Here is a 26,640-nt window from a genome sequence, read left to right on the forward strand (position 1 = left end):
TCGACTGTAATGTTAGCACTGGGGCTCAAACAGCTTCCTGTCCCGCTTCTTAATGTTTCGTTGTTAACACTGTGTAAACCAGGGGGGGTCCCCAAACTACGGCCCGCGGGGCAGCGTCCAAAGTCCAGCCCACGGGAAGTCCCAAGTTAAAAAATATCTATATTTTTTTGTTGTTGTTGTAATTGTTATTTTATTAAATTTTTTTTAAATATGTCCTTTCTAATCCATTTTCTACCGCTTGTTACTGTCGGTGTCTCCTAGCCACTCAGGCAAATCATATTGTCTAAAAATGCATTTTCTCATTGATAACGTGACATCATCGTGCTCGCTCCGCAGTGTCAGGCGAGCGTGCGGGAAGTGCGTGGACTTTCAGTCAATTAATGCGCGAGGAATATATATATATATATATATATATATATATATATATATATATATATATATATATATATATATATATATATATATATATATATATATATATATATATATATATGTCTTAATTAGATTATCCAAAAAAAATAGTGCTCGATACCGTGGTAGAGCGTAATATGTATGTGTGTGAAAAAAATCACAAGACTATTTCATCTCTACAGGCCTGTTTCATGAGGGGTTTTCCTCAATCCTCAGGAGATTTTAATGGAAGCATTAAATTAATTAATGGATGCAAGAATTTGCCAATAACATGGCAAATTCTTGCATCCAGCACACCTTACAACAGTGGTAACAAAAGATGCAACCTATGCTTAAAAGAGAAACTGTTTATCATATACCGTCCAGAGTTGTCATCCCTCAACAAGCGCAGCGAAATTGTATCAGCATGCCGTCACAGAAGGAAACACCTCCTAGGTAACACATGAGTCAATCACCATGCCCCCACGCCTGCCTGTACCCACCCGCTCTGTGCCCTATATAAACCATGGTATGTGAATGCTTCCATTAAAATCTCCTGAGGATTGAGGAAAACCCCTCATGAAACAGGCCTGTAGAGATGAGATTTTTTTCCCACACACACACACATATACATATATATATATATATATATATATATATATATATATATATATATATATATATATATATATATATATACACACACAGCCCAACCCCGTTCAAGTTGTTTTAACCCCTGGTGTAAATATTATACATTAGTATTTATATTCATGTTTAATTTAATGGTAACGGTAGATTAAAGTGGGGTTTGTCATCTAGAACAGGGGTGTTTAAATATATATATATGTAAATGTGTGTGTGTGTGTGTGTGTGTGTGTGTGTGTGCGTGTGTGCGTGTGTGTGTATGTGCGCGTGTGCGCGCGTGCGTGTGCGCGTGTGTGTGCGTGTGTGTGTGTGTGTGTGTGCGTGTGTGTGTGTGATTACATGTACATATAGAAGTACTTTTATACGCCCTTTTTTTCAAAAACCCTGTTAAAATATGCAATATTTAAAAATATATATATACAAGTATATATATGGAAAAAAAATTAAAGTGGAATATTTAATGTGAAATACTTGGAGCCTTAAATAGGTCAATAATTCATAACAACATTGATGTTCATTCATCATTATTTTTTGAGCAATGACAGTTTAAAAAAAAAGTCCAACTATAATTCTTAAGAACAAAAACGGGCCCTAATCATAAACGTGTAAAAAATAAGTCATACATTTTTTTAGTTCCAACGCTTAAGTCTCTAGATCAACTTTAGATCTCTCCATCAATTAAAAGTTTTTTATATTTTTTCATGTTTTTGTTTCTTTGTTTAATACCCTTTCTGTCAATGAAAACATTGTTTTTTTTATTAGGTGGAATTTTTTATGTGAAGTAGTTGGAGCCTTGAATAAGTCAATAATAATAATAATAAATAACAACACTGATTTGTATTTATTATTCTTTAGAGAAAAAAACAGGCTTGTGTTATGAGAGTCAACATTGCAACTTTTTCTATTTACATTTCACCTGTATGCTCTTTTATTCCACTTTTTTATGTTGTTTCTTTTTATAGTATTTTTGTAGAATTTGCTACAAGCTGTTAATAAGCTGCGGGCCACATTTTGGAAACCCCTGATCTAGATAAAGTTTTAAAAATGAGAGTTCTGGCCATGTTTAAGTTTTCCGGAATACAACATTTCTGGTTCTTAAAAAAAAAACCGCCAAGGTAATAATGGGTCGCACTGCTGATAACGGTTATTAATGATGATTTACAAATATTAAACAATACTCAAACAATCAGTCCATCAAACTTTATTTATATACCACTTTTCATGGACAAGCAAGTTGCAACACAAAGTGATTTTAGCTAGTTAAAAAAGAAAAATTAAACACACATGCACACACAGTACTATTGACAATAAGAAATCATGGCATGGCACAGAGGGTTGAGGAAAAACGCACCTTTGAGACATCCACACGGGATGATAAATAAAACGAACGTTGTCTAAAAATAATATAAAACATTTTTTAAAATATATGTAAAAATAAAATATAAACAATACATTTTAATTAATAAAAACATAAAAAGGTGAGAATACTAATAGTAGTAATAGCAATAACTAAAATATAAAATAACAGAATAAAAATTAAGAACCTCAGAAAGGGACGGCGTGGCGAAGTTGGTAGAGTGGCCGTGTCAGCAATCGGAGTGTTGCTGGTTACTGGGGTTCAATCCCCACCTAGTCACGTCCGTTGTGTCCTTGGGCAAGACACTTCACCCTTGCTCCTGATGGCTGCTGGTTAGCGCCTTGCATGGCAGCTCCCGCCATCAGTGTGTGAATGGGTGAATGTGGAAATACTGTCAAAGCGCTTTGAGTACCTTGAAGGTAGAAAAGTGCTATACAAGTATAACCCATTTATTTATTTAACAAGTTTAAAATGATCAGTAAAAAGCCTGCTTTTAACCTTTTTTTAAAAAAACATCAACGGTCTTTGCAGTCCTGAGGCTCTCCGGCAGGCTGTTTCACAGAATCTGCTATTTTTTTATTATTTTTTTATAAGTTATTAAAAGAAAAAACAAAACCATATAAATAATACTAATACAATATTTGGTTAAGATTGAAAAGTATTATAAAATTATTCAAAAAACATTATTTGGAAAACATATTTGACAAAGGACCAGCAAAAAAAGGAAGTAGAAAAAACGAGCCAGACAAATTAAATGGATTAGTTCCTTCTCAAATTACCACTATGAGTAGTACCATGAATTGATTTACGTGGACCCCGACTTAAACAAGTTGAAAAACTTATTCGGGTGTTACCATTTAGTGGTCAATTGTACGGATTATGTACTGAACTGTGCAATCTACTAATAAAAGTTTCAATCAATCAATCAAAAACTACGCCATGCAGAGTCACCAGGGATTGTACCAACTAGTCATTTCAACAAATTCTCAAACAAATGCAGGTATTTATAATCAAATCATAAAGAATGACATACAAATTGTATTTTACATAGGTAGGTCAAGTTGGAGTTAAAAGTTCTGACAGGAAACAAAAGCCAACAGAACAACCACATGATTTTGAATGTTTTTTTCCCCCAGAAAACATTTAAACATTATGGAATGACTTTCTCATAAAAAGGTTCTGTAACCAAAACCTGCTAAACAAAATAAATGAAGGATAAATAAATTAGGGATGTATCAATAAATATTCAGCGATAATCAAAACATGTCTAAACAGGAGCAGTAATGTATTGCAAGAGCAATATTTATTTTATAAATGACGTATAAGTCATGTACGTGACAGATATCAGCTATCTGGCACATACTGCTCATGTAGATAACCTAATACATTTGACAGTTTCCGCTGACGGGAAGTGAAAGCCACAAAAAACCTGAAAAAAACAAACCTAAATGAAACGTTTGACGTATTTAGATGTCAACCTGCCCAAAAGCTGAAAGCATCCATGTTCTTCTACTCCACAATGCTGACAAACTTTCTTTTACTTCTCTGTCTGTCAGGACCAGTTTTTCCCAGAGAACCTCCCGGTAAGAACTTTCTGAGATTTCATTAAATTAAGAGTGACTTTAATTGTATAAGACGTTTTAGAAATGACTTGAAGGTAAATCTACTTTATGTTGTTTCTGTCTTTATGGGAGATATTGTATGTAAAAGTACTAATAGAAGTTAAACATAGTTTAATTAAAAAAAATAAAGTAAAGCTACTACCTTTTGAAGGAACTAGAAGGTCTGATACTACCCAGGGTTGTCGAAAGGGAGGGGTAAGTGGAGGTGTAGTGCTGGGGCCCCAAAGACACGGGCCTAATTTATAAAACAAAAAATAGTTCATAAATGGTAATACAAAATAATTATAGCAGTTCAATCACATCAACAACAGTAATTATTAATAACAAGATTGTTTAAATTCAAAACTATACCAACATATCAAAAATGCAAAATTATCCTTTTCACCTGGAAAACGACAAACCTAACTTCCAACACTTCACTCATCATGTACGTCAGTCATAAAGTCATCAAGCTCACCCTAAAACATTCACACACATCACCATAATTTTGGAGCAAGGGTTACATATAAATCTATTTGTGGCAGCAGAGGAGAAAGTTATGTACAAGTTTAAATTTTACATCTCATTGTCCATCACTGTGGTGCATTTAAGGACCCTCGATTAAAGTTAGAAACAGACCCAGTAGGCAAAACCCATTGATACAAAGTTGATTATACATACATGTCCCTTAAAACAGACTTTGAAACATCGTTGCAAAATAGTGTTGTAGAATATTGGTGGGGAAATGACCAAAATTCAATGGTAAAATCAACGTCAGAACCCAACAATGATTAAACGTTGTCAAAAAGCATGTTGTTTCAACGTTATGATTGAGTTGCTCATTGTCAGGACCTAATTCAACAAGTTCTCAACGTTGTTTCAATGTCTTGTGCCATCTGGGGAGGCATTTCTAGTTTTTTAAAGACAGAAGGAGACTTAACCACCAGGAGATGTACTAATAATAGCATCCTAATAATGATGTATTATTATGAATAGTATTATTCTACTGATGATAATCTTATGTGTATGAGATATTCTCTACTTTACACTCTGAAGTAAAGTAAAACTTGACAGATTTATAATCATACTTAAGTGAATAATAACAAGTTATATGATTATTTAAATTCATATTATGGCAACTTTATACTGAATTTGTTGGCACTTTTTTGTAAAACAAAAAAATGTTTTAAAAGCTTTTTTTTTTTTTAATAAAGTTTTAAAAATCTAGTTTAAACCAAATCCTCGCAATAATTTGTTTTAAATTGCATGTAAACATACCAAATGTATGAGGTGGGGACATTGGGTTTAGGGTGGGATGGGGGGGGCCTTCAGGATTCTTGTGTATGGGGCCCAGAAAATGGTGCTACGCTCCTGCTGTTACCTATAGTAGCGGTTTATGCTGCGTTACTATATTGGAATGAATGGATTGTGTAGTATACTTATCCATTTTCTTGTCCTCATTAAGGTCAAACGGATGAGTCCCAGCTTAGACCCTAGCTGACTTTGGGCAAGGGGCGGAGAACACACAAAGGACACATGTAGACAACAACAATTTGCACTCACATTCATACATTTGGAGTCTCTGATTAACCTAACATGCATATTTTTGGAATGTGGGAGGAAGCCCATGCATTGGGAGAACATGCAAAATATTTTAGAACCCTCAATTCCCTATGTGAGGTCAAAAGGCTAACCACTCATCCAGCTAACGGCCCTGAGTAATTTGGGGGGAAAACTTCTGCTTGTATTGTGCTCATATTGTACTGATTAGAAGACCTTGCCTTTGTATGACCGTAAGTTCAATTTCTGGTTTTATGGTTATCATTACACTTCTCCTGTTTGTCCAGATGTTGACTGTATTTTGTTGCATCTGGAGACTGTTCACTGTTCCTGGCACACGACAATCAACTACACCTTCAAAAGCAGGTATAAGCGAAAAGATCATGATATGACATGACTACTACTCAATTGTCTTTTTTTTAAATACAGGTTTTATGATGAACATTTCAGTGAATGTGAGCGCTACCTGACACAGGGAAGCATAAACAATGGCTGCATTCAACCCTGCTCGGACGGATGCAACAGGTTCCGCACATTTTACACACAACTGGCACATAGCAACAGTACTTTCCCGAAGGAGCACGACCTTGTTAAAAAAGGTGAGGCTTGGCTATTGCATAATGATAAGAAGCCTTTACTTTAAACAACCCTTGTATTTTCAAATTAAAGTGGTCCTAAAAGTACTTTGTTATTGTGCAATATTCACCTGTCCCATCTCTTTGGAAGGACAGGTGACTACAGGTGGTTCTTGGTTTATGAACAAGTGCAGTGTTCTTAGATAGTGCATGACGTACGCAGAGTCTTGTAGTGTAAGTCAGATATTATACCAAAAATATACCGTACATAAATTAGTGAGTCCCTCACAGAGCGTAAACAGAAGACACGAAGGGCATTGGAAATACACAAATACAAATATTAAATACAGGAATTATTTGAAATGATAATACAAAAGAGAACTATACTTTGAGGACAAATATTTACTTTCAACTTTGTCTTTCTTACCGTTACGTCACGTTACATTTGTCAAGCGCTCAAAAGCCAACCACACAAACTCCATAATAAAACATTCTGTCTGAGTTTATTCAAATAAATAATAATATTAATATATATAAGCCCTGCACATATAATAAAATAACAAGGCCCTGGATGTTAGATGTGGTTGTCTTGCAGTTTCTACCTTCTTTAAACCCTTTCTGTTGTCTTTCAGGCCCTCATACCTTCTCAAAATATTATTCTAGGCTAGTCAGGAAGGAAGACCTCCTTTATATTGTAACAAGATTAATACTCAATCTTTAAAAAGGCTCAAACACCATATATAGGTAACACATTTTCGGCTAATAGTGAAGGCTGCTTTATTCTCTCTGAGCTTTTTGTGATGTTCATTTTCACTTCCATTCCACGGCGCTGCATGGGAGACATAATGCAGTCCGTAAGGTTGACTAAAAAGTGGTATCACCGTAATCTCCGTAGATCAGCTGTAGAAATGTTTGTGTGGGCTATCTGACTCCATGCTGGGTCGCAATGTGGCGCACACAGGCAACTGTCTCCTTCCACCGAACGTGCTGACACTAGTTCTGGAGCAAATATCTTGTTAACAGCCTATCAATCTGTCTCAGTCTTTCTTAACCATGGGTCTCAAACTCACAGCCCGCGGACCAATTGCAGCCTGCGAGATGATATTTTGAGGGCCCCACCTTGAAATATAAAACATTTAATATTAGTGCAGCCCGCGGGTTTTATATTAATGACACTAAACGAAAGTACCAATCACGGTGGGGTGTATGGCTCCAGAGGGCGGGACATCGACCGGGCTTGACGCAAGCAGAGAAACATTTCTAAACGCATTAGCTGCTAATGGCGAATAGCACATTTTTGGAAGTTTTTTAAAATAGTTTTATTAGTATCTAACAGAGGTGGGACCAAGTCATTGCTTTGCAAGTCACAAGTAAGTCTCAAGTCTTTGCCCTCAAGTCTCGAGTCAAGTCCCGAGTCAAGACAGGCAAGTCCCGAGTTAAGTCCAAAGTCAAGACTGGAAAGTCTCAAGTCAAGTCACAAGTCCTGCATTTTGAGTTTCGAGTCCTTTCAAGTCCTTTTAACCACAGACTAATATATTTACACAGATTGTGTATGCTTTTAAACCGCTGTATTTATTTATTAAAACAAGTGCATTTGAAATAGCAGGAAAGAAAATAGTGCTGACATTGCACTTCATAATAGCACTATTAACCAGTCATTTTAATAGTTTAAACAATTTTAAACATTTAACTCATTCCTTTACAAAATAAACACATTTGCAAAAACAAGTGCAACTGTACTTATTTGTACAAAAGTGTTAACATTGTATTTCCATGGCATATTGCATTGTAACTGGCTCCACAGCAGTTTCTATTCTGTTCTTACCTTATCTCATTGATCTCATCTCATACTGTATGTGTGTTGATGTGTGCGTACACATGAAAAACATAACAAATACATGAACATAACAATGAACAGAGTTGTACTTTTTAGATGTCAGGACCCTATGCAATATGTACACATATTCTTAATATAGTATATATTTTAACTGACCTTTATTTGACTATGTTTGTCTTTTTGTAGGTGGCTAAAATACGCGGTGCTGCTGACCGCCGTCTAACTTTATGTTACTGTGTGTGATACATTGACTAACGTAACGTTATGTATAGGTACCTCATGCAACCCTGCTTAAAAAATCACTTGACAAAAAGTATGAATAAGGTAGCAAACTGCAGTGGACGCAACATATTGCCGTGTTTGAAATGATGTTATAACCATAAACATCTTATAAGTAGACGCAATATTGGTTGCTGTGACGCGAGCAATTTGCATCTTGAAGTGGTGATGAGGAGCCGGCGAGCAGCCTAAACTGACAGTTGACAGGTAGAAAACAAAGATGCTAAACTGACAGTTGACAGGTACAAAACAAAGATGCTAAACTGACAGTTGACGGGTAGAAAACAAAGTGTTTAGCGTTTTCCTGCTCAAATGAGCGGACTGTTGAAAATAGGAATGGGGGGATTACTTTTCACAAGTAAGATTTAACATTAAAGGCCTACTGAAATGAATTTTTTTAATTTAAATGGGACAAGCAGATCCATTCTATGTGTCATACTTGATCATTTCGCGATATTGCCATATTTTTGCTGAAAGGATTTAGTAGAGAAAATCGACGATAAAGTTCGCAACTTTTGCTCGCTGATCAAAAAAGCCTTGCCTGTACCGGAAGTAGCGTGACGTCACAGGAGCTAGTATTCCTCACAATTCCCCGTTGTTTACAATGGAGCGAGAGATTCGGAGCGACAAAGCGACGATTACCCCATTAATTTGAGCGAGGATGAAAGATTCGTAGATGAGGAACGTTACACTGAAGGATTACAGAGGCAGTGATGGACGTATCTTTTTTCGCTCTGACCGTAACTTAGGTACAAGCTGGCTCATTGGATTCCACACTCTCTCCTTTTTCAATTATGGATCACGGATTTGTATTTTAAACCACCTCGGATACTATATCCTCTTGAAAATGAGAGTCGAGCACGCGAAATGGACATTTAAAGTGACTTTTATCTCCACGACAATACATCGGTGGCACACTTAGCTACTGAGCTAACGTGATAGCATCGTTCTCAAATGAAGATAGAAACAAAAGAAATAAACCCCTGACTGGAAGGATAGACCGAAGATCAACAATACTATTAAACCATGTACATGTAACTACACGGTTCAAAATTCTCAGCCTGGTAAGGCTTAACAATGCTGTTGCTAACGACGCTAAGGCTAATTTAGCAACTTAGCAACCGGACCTCACAGAACTATGATAAAAACATTAGCGCTCCACCTACGCCAGCCAGCCCTCATCTTCCCATCAACAGCCGTGCTCACCTGCGTTCCAGCGATCGACGGCGCGACGAAGGACTTCATCCGTGGGTTTGGCTGCAAGCATCGACTAGGCGTAGTAAGTAGTCCTTGTTGTGTTGCTGTAAGTATTGTACTTAGCCGCTAATACGCCTAATCAGCCTCCATTGTTCATTAAACAAATTGCAAAAGATTTACCAACACAGATGTCCAGAATACTGTGGAATTTTGTCGAAGAAAACAAGAGGTTTTTGTATCGGGTCGATGGGGTACAACCACTTCCGTGGATTTTGTGACGTCACGCGCATAAATCATATCCAAAGGAGTTTTTCAACCGGAAGTGTGGCGGGAATTTTAAAATTGCACTTTATAAGTTAACCCGGCCGTATTGGCATGTGTTTCAATGTTAAGATTTCATCATTGATATATAAACTATCAGACTGCGTGGTCGGTAGTAGTGGGTTTCAGTAGGCCTTTAATGTACTATTGGTTGTATTTTATGAAAATAACATTACCACAGAGTTGAGAAGGAGCAAAGATCTTCAATATTTGTATGTGAAAATCACAAATAAATCCTCTGGGGGAGGATGACGCCCCTACAGGGGTTTGGTTTACAAACTTTCTGCCCCACCTAAAACAAAATTCACCAGCTGCCATTGATTATGATGCATTCTCATTTTAGGCAAAATATAAGACAATACTTTCTTAACAGTATAATTGTAACCAGGAATAAGTCTTCAAGTAACAATATTCAAATACTAACATTGTTGGGTAAAACAGAATTCGGTTTTATTCTGAATCCAGTGAAACAAATTGGTGGTTTTAGCTGATATAAAGACTTTCAGGTGTTTATATATGTTTAAGTATTTGGCAGACGCTTTTATCCAAAGCGACATACATAAAAAATACATATATAACAATCACTGTAAACATGATCATTTAAGGGAAGAATGTAATACAAAATATCAATACAAAGTGTCACGACAGAATAAACTCTCTGCTGCTGCAGCAACAGAGATACGGTCTATAAGATATATAGATATCTAATGTATTCATACATTGTTTATGTAGCATAGTAACGTAATCATATTGTTTCTTCCATTTAAAAATAGCTGACTGTTTTTTCCCCCCTTCTCTGGGATTATATTCCCAGTTTTAATCTCGGACGTCTGGTCACTTATAGCGTATAAGAATATTCTATTACTGTTAAGCAAACTATGAATAATAAAACATGTGTCCGTTATCATAGCTACACGTATGACAAAAAAGCGCGTGAAAATCAGTGGTATTCAGTGAGGTAAAATGAATTAAATGCGCTGACAGTTCATTGCTCCTGCCAAATGAATTGCACTGAGTGGAGCGGATCACCACTCCAAGATGGCGGCCCCGCGTCTCGTCTGCGCCAGTAGGCAGTAGCGCTCGATGCTGTGTACCCTTATAAGATGTCTATGGTTATGACGTTAGCAGTGAGTTTACAGCCTCACTTATTTAACTACACAGCAAATAAAAGTCACGTTACTTAGCCAATAATATCTTACATTCAAAACTTACCCTTCTTTGTGCAACTTCAATTGTCGAACGAAGTTGGAAGTTGTTGCGTCTCCGTCTGTAATATTCGAAGTGCGTGATTTGCATATGGCAATTCGTTGACCAAGTCGTAGTTTTTATACCCGAACGAAACCAACTTTGGTATAAATCTTTCTCACTGGCGCGTTGTTTGACAACTCTTGTTCAGTGGTTGTCCTGCAATTTGATTGGATCAATGCTGTGTGATGAAAACAATGTAGATCTAATTTGATTGGCTGTTGTACTGAGAGCACACACGCTGACACGCAGCACACACGCTGACAGATAGACAGACACGTACAAAATGAAAGCTATGGAGCGCTCCCAATTAACTTTTTAAGCTTTAGGTTTTGGGGAAAGTAGCAAGTCATGTCAAGTCAAAAGGCTCAAGTCCAAGTGAAGTCACAAGTCATTGATGTTAAAGTCTAAGTCGAGTTGCAAGTCTCCTTACATTTTGTCAAGTCGAGTCTAAAGTCATCAAATTCATGACTCGAGTCTGACTCGAGTCCAAGTCATGTGACTCGAGTCCACACCTCTGGTATCTAATACCTAGTAATTAGCTATTATTAAAACTATTCAGAAGAATCCATTGAGTTTAAAGAACTCAATCAATCCATCGAAGTTAATTTATATAGCTCTTAATCACAAATGCCTCAAAGGGCTGCACAAACAAACAAACAAAATAAAGATTTTTCAATCTGAATATAGCAGATATGGAGGACTGAAGAAACCACACCCAGTTGCTGACTAGATACATCTAATTATTATCATTTTTATTGTCATTATCATTATTATTATGTGTATTTATTAATGATTTACCCATGACCCCGAGAGGGACAAGCAGTATAAAATGGATGGATGGATTCCTGATTTATTATTCATTTTATTTTGTGTTAAAAAAAAACATTTGAGAGGATTAGAATTTTTTTAACAAAGCTTTTCTTGTGGAATACCTGATGCAGCCCAGACTTAAGTTTGAAATTGAGTTTGAGACCCCTGTTCTTAACCATTGTTGGGCCGCGAGCGCCCCCTTGTGGGTTGCCAAAAATGATCCGTTTCTCAGCTGCGGTCGTTATGGGCCGCAGCGGTACTCAGTTGTAACACCACTTGTGGCAGTAGTAAGGACAATCTCAAACAAACAGAAAAAGTCTCAAGCAAAAGGTTCTTTAGCGCAAAAAATGATGACTGAGGTGGTAAAGCTGTATTTTCATTTATACTTCTATTTTATTGACAGTTTATTTAGTAATATTATTTACTATTTATTTAGTTGAATCTGTTTATTTTATTCAGTACCTGCATAATTGTATGAACATTGTTTCATCAGTTTAATGATTCCATTCTTTTGCAGTATACTTGATTAGTATTTTTTGTAATCAGCCTCACCTAAGTCTTGATAATAATATTTGTGAGTAACACATCGTTTCATACCATTTGACAAAGTTCAAACTGTTAAACTGTAAGTAGGTTAGATATAGTTATTGAATACGATTAAACTCAAGAGTAAGATTAGTAATTCGGTGTTAATAGCTGAGTGAGCCTTCGGCCCCTCTTTAGTAGAAAACCCACGCAGTCACTGCAGAGCATGCAAACTCCACACAGAAATAAATAAAAGTCTCAAAAAAGACCCTGAGCCTGGGTATCGAACCCAGAACCTTCTTATTACGAGGCACCAGCCGTAACCCCTGTTTCACCGTGCTACCTACAATTAACATGTGCAAGGATCGTAGGGTAGTGATGAATAGAGCAAAAGCAAAACGATGATGAACTGAACATGACTTAACTTAGTACTAGTAGTAGTTAGTAATAAATAAATATATATTTATTTTAAAAAAAAGTCTAATCAGCCATACATTTCAGGGCCCCCTCACAGTACCCCCCTGTTAAAGTTCACTGCTTTAAAGTAGTCAGTGTACAGCTGGTATAGCAGTATACAGTAAATCTACTATCTACTGAAAACGAGTTAACACACAACCATTACTGTCCAAATAGCAGGCAACACATGTGAGTACCAAGATAATTGTGTCTAGCTGCTAGCATCATGGTCTGGGGCTGCATGAGTGCTCCCGGTACAGGTTGCAGCTGCAGTTCATTGAGGAGAAACATGACATCCAACATGTACAGTACGACAATCTGAAACTGTCTTGTGTCATTTTGAATTGGATAGTAACTGCATACTGCAGTACGAGCTGTCCACAGACTACTCTATGAAGTATGTTCAAGTTTATTTTCCATAGTATTGTCTACTGACAAGATGCACTTGAACTAAATCACTGGTTATTTATTGTTGTGTTATGTATTACCTGCAGTAAAATTCAATCCACCGACCAACGTGACAGTTCAGAATGGATCCGACTTGAATCTGTGGTTCTACTGGAATCAGACCACTCCAAAATGTGTGGAAAATGAGGTTCGCTACAGAACCAATTTCAAGAAGTGGGACGTGAGTAACCTGACATGTATTATCCTTGGAGTCTTGCTTTGTTATCTATAGATTATCTTTCAATCGACGCAGACTCACAGGGTCACTCCCAGGAAGCAAAATTACTGCATCAACTTACCATCCAGCCGCTCCCGGTATGAGCTCCAGGTGAGGAGCAAGATGGAAAAAGCTTGTGGGGAGTCTCCCATCTGGAGCGAGTGGAGCGAGCCTGTGGTGTGGGGATCCAACAACGGCACTGGTGAGGCTCAACTAAGACATTAAAAACATGATTTTACACAATTGCATCACTGGGATCATCTCCTGAGACAGTATTTATGAAATTCCAGACATTTAAAACCTCTATTCAACAGAAACTGACCGACCTGAAGCAGGGTATTCCATGTTGGTGCGGATATTAGTGTACGTTTTTCCCCCCGCCATACTCGCCCTCATGGTCATTCTGTTGCTACAATACGAGAGGTGAGTGGCCATGAATAACAGTGTCTTATTTGCTTAATTGTAGGACATGGTTTTGTATTCTATTGTTGTTCTTGCATTAGATAGGCTAGACCAGGGGTTGTTAACCTTCTTGACGTCAGGGCCCAACTTTTACACTACAGAGGGCCCCGGGCCCACTCAAATTATAACACTCAATTAGTAAACTTACTCTTAATTTTTAATCATATTAAACAATTATATCTAACCTACTTAAACCTACTAAACTGTAAATAAAATTAAAGTGCAAATGAAAATACAGCTTCACTCTTTAGTCATATTTTTGCGCTCAAGAAACTTCTCTCTGAATTTAGCTCCAGAATTCTTCTGTTTGTTTGATATTGTCATTACTGCCACAAGTGGTGGAAAAATGTATTACAACTGAGTACTACTGCGGCCCATACGGACGAGAGCTGAAAAACAGATATGTTTTGGCGGCCCTCTAGGTTAAGAAACACTAGGCTAGACCAGGGGTATTCAACTAAATTGTTTTGGGGGCCACATAATCCAGAAAGCTAAGGACCGGGGGGCCGAACTTCTTCCTTCACTATAATTGTTATTTTGTATATACCGGAGAACCAGCATCCTCTATAGTAGACGTTTAATTTTGGATACTGGAGCACTGTTGTTAATAACATTTTGCAAAAAAAAGCTAGTCAAAGATCATCTCTATGACAGCACAGTAGTGTTTTTAAGAATCTACTTAAAAAATGTGAGTCTCTCACAAGTTTTTTGAACTGAAGTGGCGTCATGGGCCACTAGATGAATAGCCCAAATGATCAAAACAAGAGAACCTAACAAGAACCTCGAGGAACACCACTAGTATAACTAAAAAAGTTAAACAAATTACTTCTGACTGCATCTTAATTAAACAAGCTGCAGCAACACATTAGTTACATAAATCACATTCTGGAAAAAAAAAATGGTTAGCTGCCAAAAAGGAGAAGACCTAAACGGGTGAGTCCAGGAACGCCTCAGTTATGTAAATCACAAGTTTGGACCCCTGTGTTCTATGTTTGCTGGCAAGGTTAAAATGTCAATACCAATTTGTTGACAGGGGTCCAGGTTGCTTTATACAATAGGACCCCACTATTTTTTAGGAATTTGCTGCAAAAATGTTTGTCTCCTAAATGTTATACTCAAGAACGCCGGATTTGGCCCCTCGGCCACTAGTTGAATAGCCCTGTGCTAGATGTAATGGTCGACAATGGTTTTCCAACAGAGATTACATAGCTTCCGCATCACTTTGTCACCAAAAGACCAGAAGAAGTTGCCAGTTTTTTTGCTTTTTATTTTAAAACAGTAAACAGTCAGTCCAGCATATCCAAACACACAGTATAAAAGTTGTCATTTTACATGAATAACATCATATTACTACGAAGGAAAAAAACTGTAATTTGACAAAAAAAGAGTCGGAAATTTGTTACAAAAAAGGTGTAATCTGTCAAGAATGTGCAAAATTTTTACGAAAAAAAATCTAAATATTAATGGAGTAATGTATTAATGAAGAAAAAGTCACAATGTTTAGAGGATAAAGTTTTACTATCATGTGAAAAATTTCTCTCCGTCTCATAATTTTACGAAAAAAGAATGAACATGAAAATAAAAGCACCCCAAAAATGATAAGACGAATCAAGGTTTCATATCATCAGAGAGAAAAAAAAATCATAACTTTAGGAGAAAACATTCATTATTTTACATGAAAAAAATTCATTTGAATAAAGTTCTATTGTTACAGGAAAAAAACCTTTATGGAAGACAGTCATGAGTACAAAGTTGCATATTATGATGGAAAACATTTTTCAAAGAAAAAAAAGAAGGTAAATATAAATGAGGATAATGTTGTTTTGGTGTGGAGGGAAAAATACACAAGAAATACAGCATTTTACAAGATACAGATTTACAGTCATCCTCCGCTAAATCGCGCTTCAAATATTGCACTCACCACATTAAATGTTTTTTTTTTGTTTTTTTACACTTGTTCTACAACATTTGAGCTAAAAATGGCTAAATTATCTAAAAATATCAATACCACAGTAGTATTGGCCGCTAGATGAGACCAAACCAATCAGAATATGCTGTTCAGTATCCTGGCTACTGATGCGCTTGGCATCAAGCTGCAATACTATATTGGATTAAAATAATGTAAAAGTGACAAAAGGGGTGTTATTTCATGTTTAGAAGGCTCTTGTAATGTTGAAAAATGCATTTACAAGGTTGCGCTTAGCGGAAATTCATTTATTGCGGTCATTCTTGGAACCGCTCAACAGCGATAAACACTGTTTGACGTGTTAACCGCTGAATGTTCTAAACTCCAACTTTCACGCCCGTGTTGTATTGAGCAGGACAATTCCGAGTAGAAGCCTGCCTGACGTCTCCACTTCTCATAACTGAACTGGTTTAAACTTTATCAACAGCGCCTCTGCTGGTTGCAGCCAAGTAGCGTGTTCCATTTTATGTCCATCCATCCATCCATTTTCTACCGCTTGTCCCTTTCGGGGTCGCAGGGGTGGTTCTTAACCTGGGTTCGATCAAACCCTAGGGGTTCGGTGAGTCGGCCTCAGGGGTTCGGCAGAGGCCTCCGCCGCAGCGGTCAAGACACACCAGACTCATGAATTGATTAACGTGGACAAGTTGAAAGTTGAAAACATTTAGTGGTCAATTGTACGGAATATGTACTGCACTGTGCAATCTACTAATACAAGTTTCATTCAATCAATCAATCGTGTAAATAAAAACTTCTCCCTATCGGCGTATCTGTACAGTAAAGTTAACATTTGAATGACAATAAAAAGGAAGTCTAAGTCTAAGTATTATGGATACCTCCAAACAATGTTCCCTCTAATTTTCCATCTGATTTACAAGTGTGTAATTTGTTGTGAGTTCATGCACTGTGTTGGTTTTGTTCTTTGAACAAGGTAATGTTCATGCACGGTTCATTTTGTGCACTAGTTAAAAAAAACATATAACTTTGTCTTGAATTTGAACAAAAAAAATATATATATATTTTTCACTAAATGTGCATATGAAACTGGTGGGGTTCGGTACCTCCAACAAGGTTAAGAACCACTGTGCTAGAGCCTATCTCAGCTGCATTCAAGCGGAAGGCGGGGTGCACCCTGGACAAGTTGCCACCTCATCGCAGGGCCAACACAGATAGACAGACAACATTCACACTCACATTCACACACTAGTCATTAATCATTAATGATGCCAATGCTTCGTCACAAGACCAGCTAAGGAGGTCCTCTGACGTTCTAAAAAATGTCGATCAACTGTTGTTGGCCTGATCCCACACAGGTTTAGAATCCGCTTCATTCCTGTAGTACCCAAACCAACCCCGATCCCGCAAGACATTGTGGTAAGTCGCATTTGGAAATTCTAACCTTTATCATACGGAATACTGTAAAACATACAGAATGTCATGGCAGATGCCAATAATGTAATCATAATATTTTTCAAAGGGTTGGCTTCAAATCTCCAAAAGCCTTAAAGAAGGTTTCAAGACCAGCTACTATGAACATGGCTGTCCTGTTCGTGAATACCAAGGCTCCGACTCTGACAGCCAGAGCTCCGACGATTCCATCTCCTTCCGCAACACAGAACAAACCGACGCTCTCTCCATTGACACCGCCCACTCTTGCTCCAGCGCCACTGTCCCCCCCCACCTCCACTAAGGTGCTTTCTGACTAGAAGGAAACTTCAAGTCTAGAGTCGAACTTCCCATACGCTCTGGAGGGTTATAAGGTTGGGGTTGCATCACGGTCTATATTGGAAGTGCCTCAGCAGTTTCAATGCAAAAAGTCTAAGGGTCAGACCAGAATAAGGAAGTAAAATCACTGCTTTCCTGTGCTTGCTTGTCAGCTCATTTCCTTTGACTGCATGTATCGCTTGACTTTTTAAATAAAACTAGTACTCAAGTCACAAATTTATTAGCATTTTTATCAGAAAGCCATTACTTTTTAGCCGTTTTGCCAAGGCTGGGTTATTATTAGAATGAAGTCTGATCGGTTCCTGGGTCACCTATGCACACAATCAGGAATCATGAGTCCTAGGTCTTTTATAGATCATTATGACATGTTATGACTGCACACCAGGTGGTCAGGTGCTAGTGTGTGTGACTGCACACCTGGTGGTCAGGTGCTAGTGTGTGACTGCACACCTGGTGGACAGGTGCTAGTGTGTGTGACTGCACACCTGGTGGACAGGTTTGATTGATTGATTGAAACTTTTATTAGTAGATTGCACAGTGAAGTACATATTCCGTACAATTGACCACTAAATGGTAACACCCGAATAAGTTTTTCAACTTGTTTAAGTCGGGGTCCACTTAAATTGATTCATGATACAGATATATACTATCAAATATATACTAACATCATAATACGTGACTGCACACCTGGTGGTCAGGTGCTAGTGTGTCTGACGTAACACTTGGTGGTCAAGTGCTAATGTGTGTAATGTAACACTTGGTTGATCAGGTGCTAGTGTGAGTGACATCACAACTGGTGGTCAGACTTTAATCTCGACACCTCTTTGGCAAAAATAAGGCAGGAATTCCAAGACTGGACCCTGGTGTTCTGTTTGCTAGTGTAGTGTCTCTGCGTCGTGTTTCCATCTACCCTTACTGCCACTGCTACAATTGAAGCATGAACCCATGTCGCCCATTTGAGAGGTAAGTGTGCTGGCCATTAGGCTAAATGCCCAAGCTGCTAATGCAGCGGCTAGCACACTCTTGTGAAGTTGTCAGGGAGTGAGGTTTACAAACGTACACCTGGCGCAGCCACCCCATTACGCTAGCAAGGTTAAAAGGTCAATGCATGGATATGCCAATGTGTTTACAGTGGCCCAAGTTAATAAATAAATAAATGATAAGTGGGTTATACTTGTATAGCGCTTTTCTACCTTCAAGGTACTCAAAGCGCTTTGACAGTATTTCCCCATTCATCCATTCACACACACACTGATGGCGGGAGCTGCCATGCAAGGCGCTATCCAGCAGCCATCAGGAGCAAGGGTGAAGTGTCTTGCCCAAGGACACAACGGACGTGACTAGGAAGGTAGAAGGTGGGGATTGAACCCCGGTAACCAGCAACACTCCGATTGCTGGCACAGCCACTCTACCAACTTCGCCACGCCGCCCCAGTTAATCTTTAATCTTAAATTAATCTTTACCAGTGATTCTCAAACTGTGGAACGCCAAAGAATCACTTGATTAGTGTTTTATTTTCCTATATTCAAACACAGTGTTACTGTTCAAACTGTGTGTAATGTTACAGTGGCCAAAATATTAAATATACTTGTTAAATAAAACATCTGCCTTGTTTTCAATGAATACTTCGGCATACTAAGCTACTGTATTTTAATGTTGGTCATTATGGTGGTACTTGGAGAGCCACATTGTTTCTGAAGTGGTATTTGGTTAAAAAAAGTTTTAGAATCTATACAGCAGGAGCACTCTAGTATTTTAGGAATTCAAATGTTTGTCTCACAAGCATCATCAATGCCTTATTACTCCAAAATATAACATGATGAGTTTTGATAATTGTATATATTTCTCATTATTAAAAGCTATTTTTAAGTGTCTTAATGGATTAGGCCCTGATGTGATGTGTCAAGAAATACAAAGATACAGTAGTGAAGGTGTGCTGACTCGAGCTGCAGTCGGTGGGAGCTGTAGATTGAAAAGGTGCCGGACCACTTTGGGTCAGTCTGCATTCTCACATCTGTGGAACTCTTTGCCACTGGAGTTAAAGTCACAGTCGGACATTACATTTTTCTCCACAAAACTGAAATAGTGGCTTAAGGAAAATCAGAAGTGTGAGCACTAGAACTTGATGTCGTATGGACAATTGGGGCCAATTATTTTCAATGTGTTTTTATTTTTGTACTTGTCTTAATACTTTTGTATGTGTTTTACACTTTTCTCAACTTTTTTTTAAAGCCTAACCAGGGACAAGGGTCGCAAATTAGCCTCTGGCTAGAAGTCCTATGTACTTTGACATCGGTTACCTGCGGGTAGCAATGTTTAATGGTACTGTCCCTGTCAAATAAATACATGAGTAAAGAAAATTAAAAAAGTTTTGGATTGAACTCGGGGGCCGGTATGGTGTCAATCACGGGCCAGATTTGGCCCCCGAGCCACCAGTTGAATTGGTTGACAACTGTTCTTTTTATTAGCTCCTTAATCAGCAGAGTGCTTCTGATATAGTATAAATGATTTTTGACCAAACATATTGCTTGAGTTTTAATTTATGACGGATAACAAATGTGAAGTAGAAATGTGAAGGTATGGCAGAGTCTTGCTGGCTATAGATTTTTATTTTTATTTTTTAATTAAATCAACATAAAAAACACAAGATACACTTACAGTTAGTGCACCAACCCAAAAACCCTCCCTCCCCCATTTACACTCATTCACACAAAAGGGTTGTTTACTTCTGTTATTAATATTCTCAGGCCTGGCCCTAACCAATCTGGCGCCCTAAGCAAGATTTTAGGTGGCGCCCCCCCACATCGGCAGTGAATTGTATATACTCACAAGAAACTGAATAGCTTTGTCTTTGACCTTTTTTTTTTTACTTAAAGAAAGCAAATTAACATATTATATAAGAATGTTATGTTATGATTATCTTTAACCGAATCACAGCAGTGCTCAAATTAAAAAACAGCATTCCCTCTCATGGGATATTGCTTAATTAACATTATGATGTTCACTTTAACAACTAGGCTTACAACTATACCTAATATGTAAAGGGTGGAAAAGTGACTATTACCTGCAGGGCAAACATTAGCTAACCAGAAGGCAATAACAATGTAAACAAAAAACACCTGCTTAAAAGATCTAATACAAATGTCCTTGAGGAATGTAAGGTGGGAGTACTGTAATTACCTAACGTTACATTATTATTTTCCATAACAATTTAGCCCCCTCCACAATATTAACCCGACGTTAAAACAGAACTAGCTATTTATTGATTAGCAATTGCCGAATCATGTAGCATTAGCTTAATGCTAAAAAGCCAGGTTACTATCACATTCTGTAACAGACAAATAATTTCATGTAGGCTAACGTTACCTACCTGCTACCTCTGTCTTTTTCTCGTTTCTCCTCTTCTTTTCTCTTTTTTCTTCCCTGGGCACCTGACAGTTTTGGCCGTTTTGACATCTTGTGGTGACTTTTTTGATGTGGTGACGTCCAAAAAGAGTCATGATACAGGAAGGGAGGGGGCGCACCGTGCGGGGCAGTGGGGGGCGTAATGTTGTAACAAATAATATTCCTATTAAATAGGCTTTACTTTGCATTTTAATTAACGTGGGATTATTTTTTGTATTTAGAAATAATAGTACCAACTTTTTTTTTTTTTTTCTCCAACATTTGTGGCACTGGCGTGGCGCCCCCTGATGGACGGCGCCCATAGCATTTGCCTATACGGCCTATGCCACGGGCCGGCCCTGAATATTCTGGTTCCTACAATATATATCAATACAGTCTGCAAGGGATACTGTCCTTTAAGCACACATGATTGTGTGTGCTGCTGGTCCACTAATAGTACTAACCTTTAACAGTTAATTTGACTCATTTCCATTAATTACTAGTTTCTATGTAACTGTTTTTATTTTAAGAACATGTTTTTTATTTATTTTTATAAGGACATTATATTCACCAGACCAGGTTGTCAATGAAATTAGATTGTTTAAAGGGTTCTTAAAACCAGGTCCAGTCCATTATGTCCAGGTCGGGCTCAGCAAACACACACATTCATTTATGTACACTCAAATTAGGGAACACAACAACAGATTTTAAGTTTTTAAAATAAGCAGTCTATAGACTTTACAATACAAGCTTAGGTGTTCCACGCAGCACAGAACTAACAACACTATTTTCCTGCTTTGGGAAGGGCGGGGCGCAGGGCGGCTGGCCCCGGCAAGAGGAGACACTCCAGTCGGCTGAAGTTCCTGAGCTGAACCCGTCAGCTCCCGCAATGAATTAATGAATTCTTGTGACATTTGCACATTTTCGGCACACCCCACTTCACTTTGACGCTTACTCGACGCTGGTATAGTCCGAGAAGAAAATGCAGCCCGACAAAATGTCAGAGCCTGCGGTGGCCGACACTCGCCGGCTGAATTCCAAGCCCCAGGACTTGACGGACGCTTACGGTCCACCCAGCAATTTTCTGGAGATAGACGTTTTCGATCCACAAGTCGTTGGAGTCGGTCGGCAACGATACACGATATATAAAGTTCGAATGCGGGTAGGTGCTCCGTTAGGAATCTCATACATGTCGTATAGCTTAGCATGCTAATAGGGCGATTACAGTGTGTTGGCTAGCGGGGAAGCTACTTCACCAGCTGGGCTAAAGAGGCTGTGAGGTTGACTTGACCCGCCACAGGTGCCATAAGGTGAGGTTGAAGCAGAACTCGAGGACCGGGGATTAGTTGCGGCCTAGTTTAGCCGGGTGTGTCGAGGTGTTGTTTGTGGTCGAAATGTGTGTTAAAAGTTTCACACAACATATTGTGAAGCGACTGAACTTGTAACCATGATGACATGGCGTCGAGTATATGTTTGGGCAACTATTGCTCTCAGATAATTAAACTAATTATGACTTTAGCAAACGCTACCAGGCTAAGCTAACCGTAAGTAAGTAGGTTCAGCTGCGAAACATTACAATTACTATCTTTAATTTGTGCTTCACGCAACATACATGTTTGCGAGAAACGTGAATTCACGATATTTAATATAGATTTGTAATACTTTTGCAAAACGCATGATTGTCAACTGTCATGTCAATGACGCCAATAACGCTGGGTAGCTAACTAGCAGCAATATTAGTAAAAGTGTCAGTTCTTTTTAGTACCTGTGTGAAGTTGGCCCAGACCCCCTTGTCCGAATCTCCCAAACTTCCCATCGTTGATGCTACAAAATGTTTTGTGCCCTCACTATTATAGTTTTTACTGTTACCATTCAATCATTTCCTACTTGGCCCAGCTAATAACAGAAAAAACTATAATAGTACTGGGACAAGTTTTGGGAAATTTTGACATGGTACACAGTAAAACCATAAAAATCGTGAGGGCACAAACAAACATTTTTGTAGCACAAACGATTGGGAAAAGTTTGGGGAGATTCGGACAAGGGGGGATGGCAACTTCACACAGGGTTACGTTTAACCATTATCAACTTTAGTGTTACCCCTAGCATTTTTACTGCAGCATTGGAGATTGAATATTTACCAGGTCACATGTCGCCAATTGTTAATCTGGGCTTTCCTCATCATCATACAGACAAACCTTCCTATATTCAAGCTGAAGGATTCCTGTGTGACCAGACGATACAGTGACTTTGAGTGGTTAAAGAAAGAGCTGGAAAGAGACAGCAAGGTGAGTCGTTTGGGTTTATAGACTGTCCCAACCCTTATTAGGAACGACCTGAAGTGTGTGATAATGGTGTAATTTTCTCACTGTGAGACACAAAAAAAATGTGTGGTTTCTTTCAGATTGTAGTACCACCTCTTCCGGGTAAAGCCCTAAAGAGACAGTTGCCATTCCGTAGCGATGAGGGGCTTTTTGAGGATTCTTTCATCGAAGAGCGGCGGTCAGGCTTGGAGCAATTCATCAACAAGTAAATACTTGATGCAGACCATGAAAATAATCGGGGGGAAAGATAGCGCCACAAAAACCTTGGAAGTCAAACTGCCATCGTTCATGACATTGCACAAGATCTTAAAGGGCTCATATTAAAATTGTGTTCTACCTTTTAAAACACTTCTTTGTGGTCTGAATAGCATGTAATGGTGGTTCTTTGGTCAACATTTTGCATGGATTGTTTTCCAGACTGTTTTCAAGCTGCTTTCTATTCTGTTCTACCTTTTGAAATACTTCTTTGTGATCTACATAGCATGTAACGGTGGTTCTTTGGTCAAAATTTTGCATGGATTGTTTTACAGACTGTTTTCAAGCTGCTTTCTATTCTGTTCTACCTTTTAAAACACTTATTTGAGGTCTTCATAACATGTAATGGTGGTTCTTTGGTCAAAATTTTGCATAGATTATGTTTTAGAGATCGTTTTCAAGCCACTTGATGATCATCTCTTCAGGATGCGCCGTTTTGTCTGAGGTGTTATTTATGTGCCTCCACTTTGACTGTCGGTGCATTCCATTTACCTCAGAAGTCGGAGCTGGATATGAGGTTATGAGGTTGGAAATCAAGATGGCCACATCCACCAAAGCTTTTTTTGTACTTGCCTTATATAAATATAAACAACTTATGGGGAAATATGCACCTTTTCTGCAACCTTCAAACACTGTGAATGAAAAGGAAACACACATGCTCTTGCTAGCAATGTAGAACGTTTAAAACACATGAAATAAATTTAGTTAGCGCTACAGTAACGTTATCATATATAAACTTTCAACAATACGTTGTATTTGGCTAGTGCAACAAAAATGAACCAGAAGGGCTAATAATGGATATTATAGAAGCGTACATCAATGTTTACGTCCAGAGCAGCAATCTTTAAAAACAACTCTGGGGTGGTGAGCATGCTTTGACTTTCCGAGTCGGAAATCCGACCTTCAGGGGCGTTCTAGATTAAATTCAGATTAGGAACTCGGAAATTCCGACTGCCCAGTACAAATAGAACGCATCATGTCTATTCTCTTTCAGCCATGTTGTAGTTTTTAGCACTTCCATATGTAGTCTATAGAGAGATATAAGTTTGAACTATACGCTACTTTATATTAGAAATGGCAACAGCTAAGGATGCGTGTGCATGTACGACATAGTCTGCCCCACATCAAGAAGATCGTTTAAAAAGAAGGAATTTATTGACTGTAGCACAGACTACAATGGCAGACTCGCACCAAGCTTTTCGGGTAAATTTTCCCCATATATTGAGATATCCGCTGATGTCACACTTGGGAAAAACTTCACATATTGGGCAAATTCCAAACGGTTAGTTTGAGAAAAGGCATGAAGGAAGGAAAGATTGTTTTTATAAACATCTCCGCCAGGCGTCTATGGTATAATTTCAGGACTTATGTAGTGTAGATCCTAAATACACAAAAACAGATACCAATAGGTAAGAAAAGTCGGTTTTGCAATATAGGTTATTTTTTATTACAAAAAAAATAACCTAAAAAAGAGGTGTCAAGAAACCTTTTAGTAGGCCAACTCACAATCACAATAGTGAAGATCTGCATATGCAATATTACAGTTTTTGTTTTGTTTGGTTTGTGTCGTTTCAACTTGATAGGAAGTCAGTGCAGTACAGTTGTACAGTACTCATAATATTCTTATCTGCTGACATTGTTTAATGTATTTAATTTCCTGCTTCTCTAGAATTGCCGGTCACCCTTTGGCCCAGAACGAGCGCTGTCTCCACATGTTCCTGCAAGAAGCCGAGATTGACCGTAACTACATTCCTGGAAAAGTACGACACTAACTGGGAGAGATGGGTGGGAGGTGGGGAGCTTCTGGCACGGACACCATCGGGAAGTCCCTCGATTTATGGAATATATTTCTGTGGCTCGTCTCCACTATTGTTTTATAAACTGTAAAAACCCAAATTAGTTTGTTTTGTACAGTGAAGTAAAAGCTAAATGCTGCATTTTCCTCATGACTGTCACATATTCATGAGTGTAATATACTGTGAATAAAGTAGAATATTCTCTAAAGTGTGTATAATGTGTATGGACTGTCTAGGAGGTATCTGATCCTGTTTTGTTCTCTTTGTGTGTTTGTTTTAGGTATGAGTGAAGTAAGTGTGCTTTATTTTAATTCTCTCATTTAGTTGCATGAGCTTTGATGATAGTTTTACCATTTTTTTAGCCTTGTTTTCAATGACTAACCAACCCCCTTTATCCTTGACAAAAACATTACAAAATTAAAAGCACTGTGCAAGCATCATAGTCTCATCTCAGTCAAGGTGTGTAAACTATTAAGTAGTTAAAACAATACAAAATGCACATTTCCCTCCCAACCAACTCTGGTACATGAGTCACAATCAACTGCACTAATAATTGTCTATTGCATGGCAATGCACGCTTTTAGTTATACTTTGTTGCAGATCATCTATGTGTTAATTGCTGGCTAATGATTTCACATACTTTTTGTTCACACTGCTGAGGTGCTTTGTGTAGTTTTCGTTGCCATAATGTCTCTAAAGTTTCACTTTAAGATAAGCAAAATGGTATCAATAAAATGGCTTGCTCCAGTGAATGTCATTTCTCAAGGGACAACACTGTTGAAGTGAAACTTGGAGATGACTTAATAGTAGTCAGTGTGCAGCTTGTATACCAGTATATAACGGCTAAAATTGAGTCAACACAGCCATTAATGTCAACACAAGTGAGTGCACCTGACACTGAACATGTCAAAAGTGTGAATATTCATTTTGAGCACCATTTTTTTATCGAAGCACTGCCTTAATCCTTTCAGGCTGGAATCTTCTTCCACTCCTCCATGATGACATCACTGGTCCTCCACCTTCTTCAGTTGCTCTGTTGGGTTGACTCCATCACTTTCAGCTTCCAGAAGAGGGGCTTTGTCATATTGTAGGTGTTGAGATCCTTACGCTATGCACAGTTTCCCAAGGGAGAGGATCATACTCTGCTTGACAATGTCACAGTGCATTTTGTCATTTGTGTTTCCTCTCAATGAACGACATCTCCCCAGTGCCGGCAGCACTCATGCTACCCCAGACCATAACACTACCACCACCCTGCTTGACTGT

General features: G+C 38.2%; 2 protein-coding genes across 2 annotated transcripts; both read left to right on the forward strand.

Moving 5' to 3' along the window:
* The first annotated feature begins 3,848 nt into the window (after positions 1-3,848).
* Positions 3,849-17,851, forward strand: LOC133650972 (cytokine receptor common subunit gamma-like). Its single transcript, XM_062048796.1, has 8 exons — positions 3,849-3,975; positions 5,841-5,919; positions 5,983-6,152; positions 13,296-13,429; positions 13,502-13,667; positions 13,780-13,888; positions 17,204-17,264; positions 17,368-17,851. The coding sequence occupies exons 1-8, from the start codon at positions 3,894-3,896 to the stop codon at positions 17,578-17,580; spliced, it is 1,014 nt and encodes a 337-aa protein (XP_061904780.1). The 5' UTR covers positions 3,849-3,893; the 3' UTR covers positions 17,581-17,851.
* A 3,783-nt stretch (positions 17,852-21,634) lies between these two features.
* snx12 (sorting nexin 12) lies at positions 21,635-26,291 on the forward strand. Its single transcript, XM_062048799.1, has 4 exons — positions 21,635-22,161; positions 23,192-23,287; positions 23,404-23,528; positions 25,248-26,291. Exons 1-4 carry the CDS (start codon positions 21,982-21,984, stop codon positions 25,348-25,350), a joined length of 504 nt encoding a protein of 167 aa, XP_061904783.1. The 5' UTR covers positions 21,635-21,981; the 3' UTR covers positions 25,351-26,291.
* The last annotated feature ends 349 nt before the right edge of the window (positions 26,292-26,640 follow it).

The sequence above is a fragment of the Entelurus aequoreus genome, linkage group LG05 (genome assembly GCF_033978785.1).
Source record: "Entelurus aequoreus isolate RoL-2023_Sb linkage group LG05, RoL_Eaeq_v1.1, whole genome shotgun sequence".
NCBI classification, from domain to species: Eukaryota; Metazoa; Chordata; class Actinopteri; order Syngnathiformes; family Syngnathidae; genus Entelurus; species Entelurus aequoreus.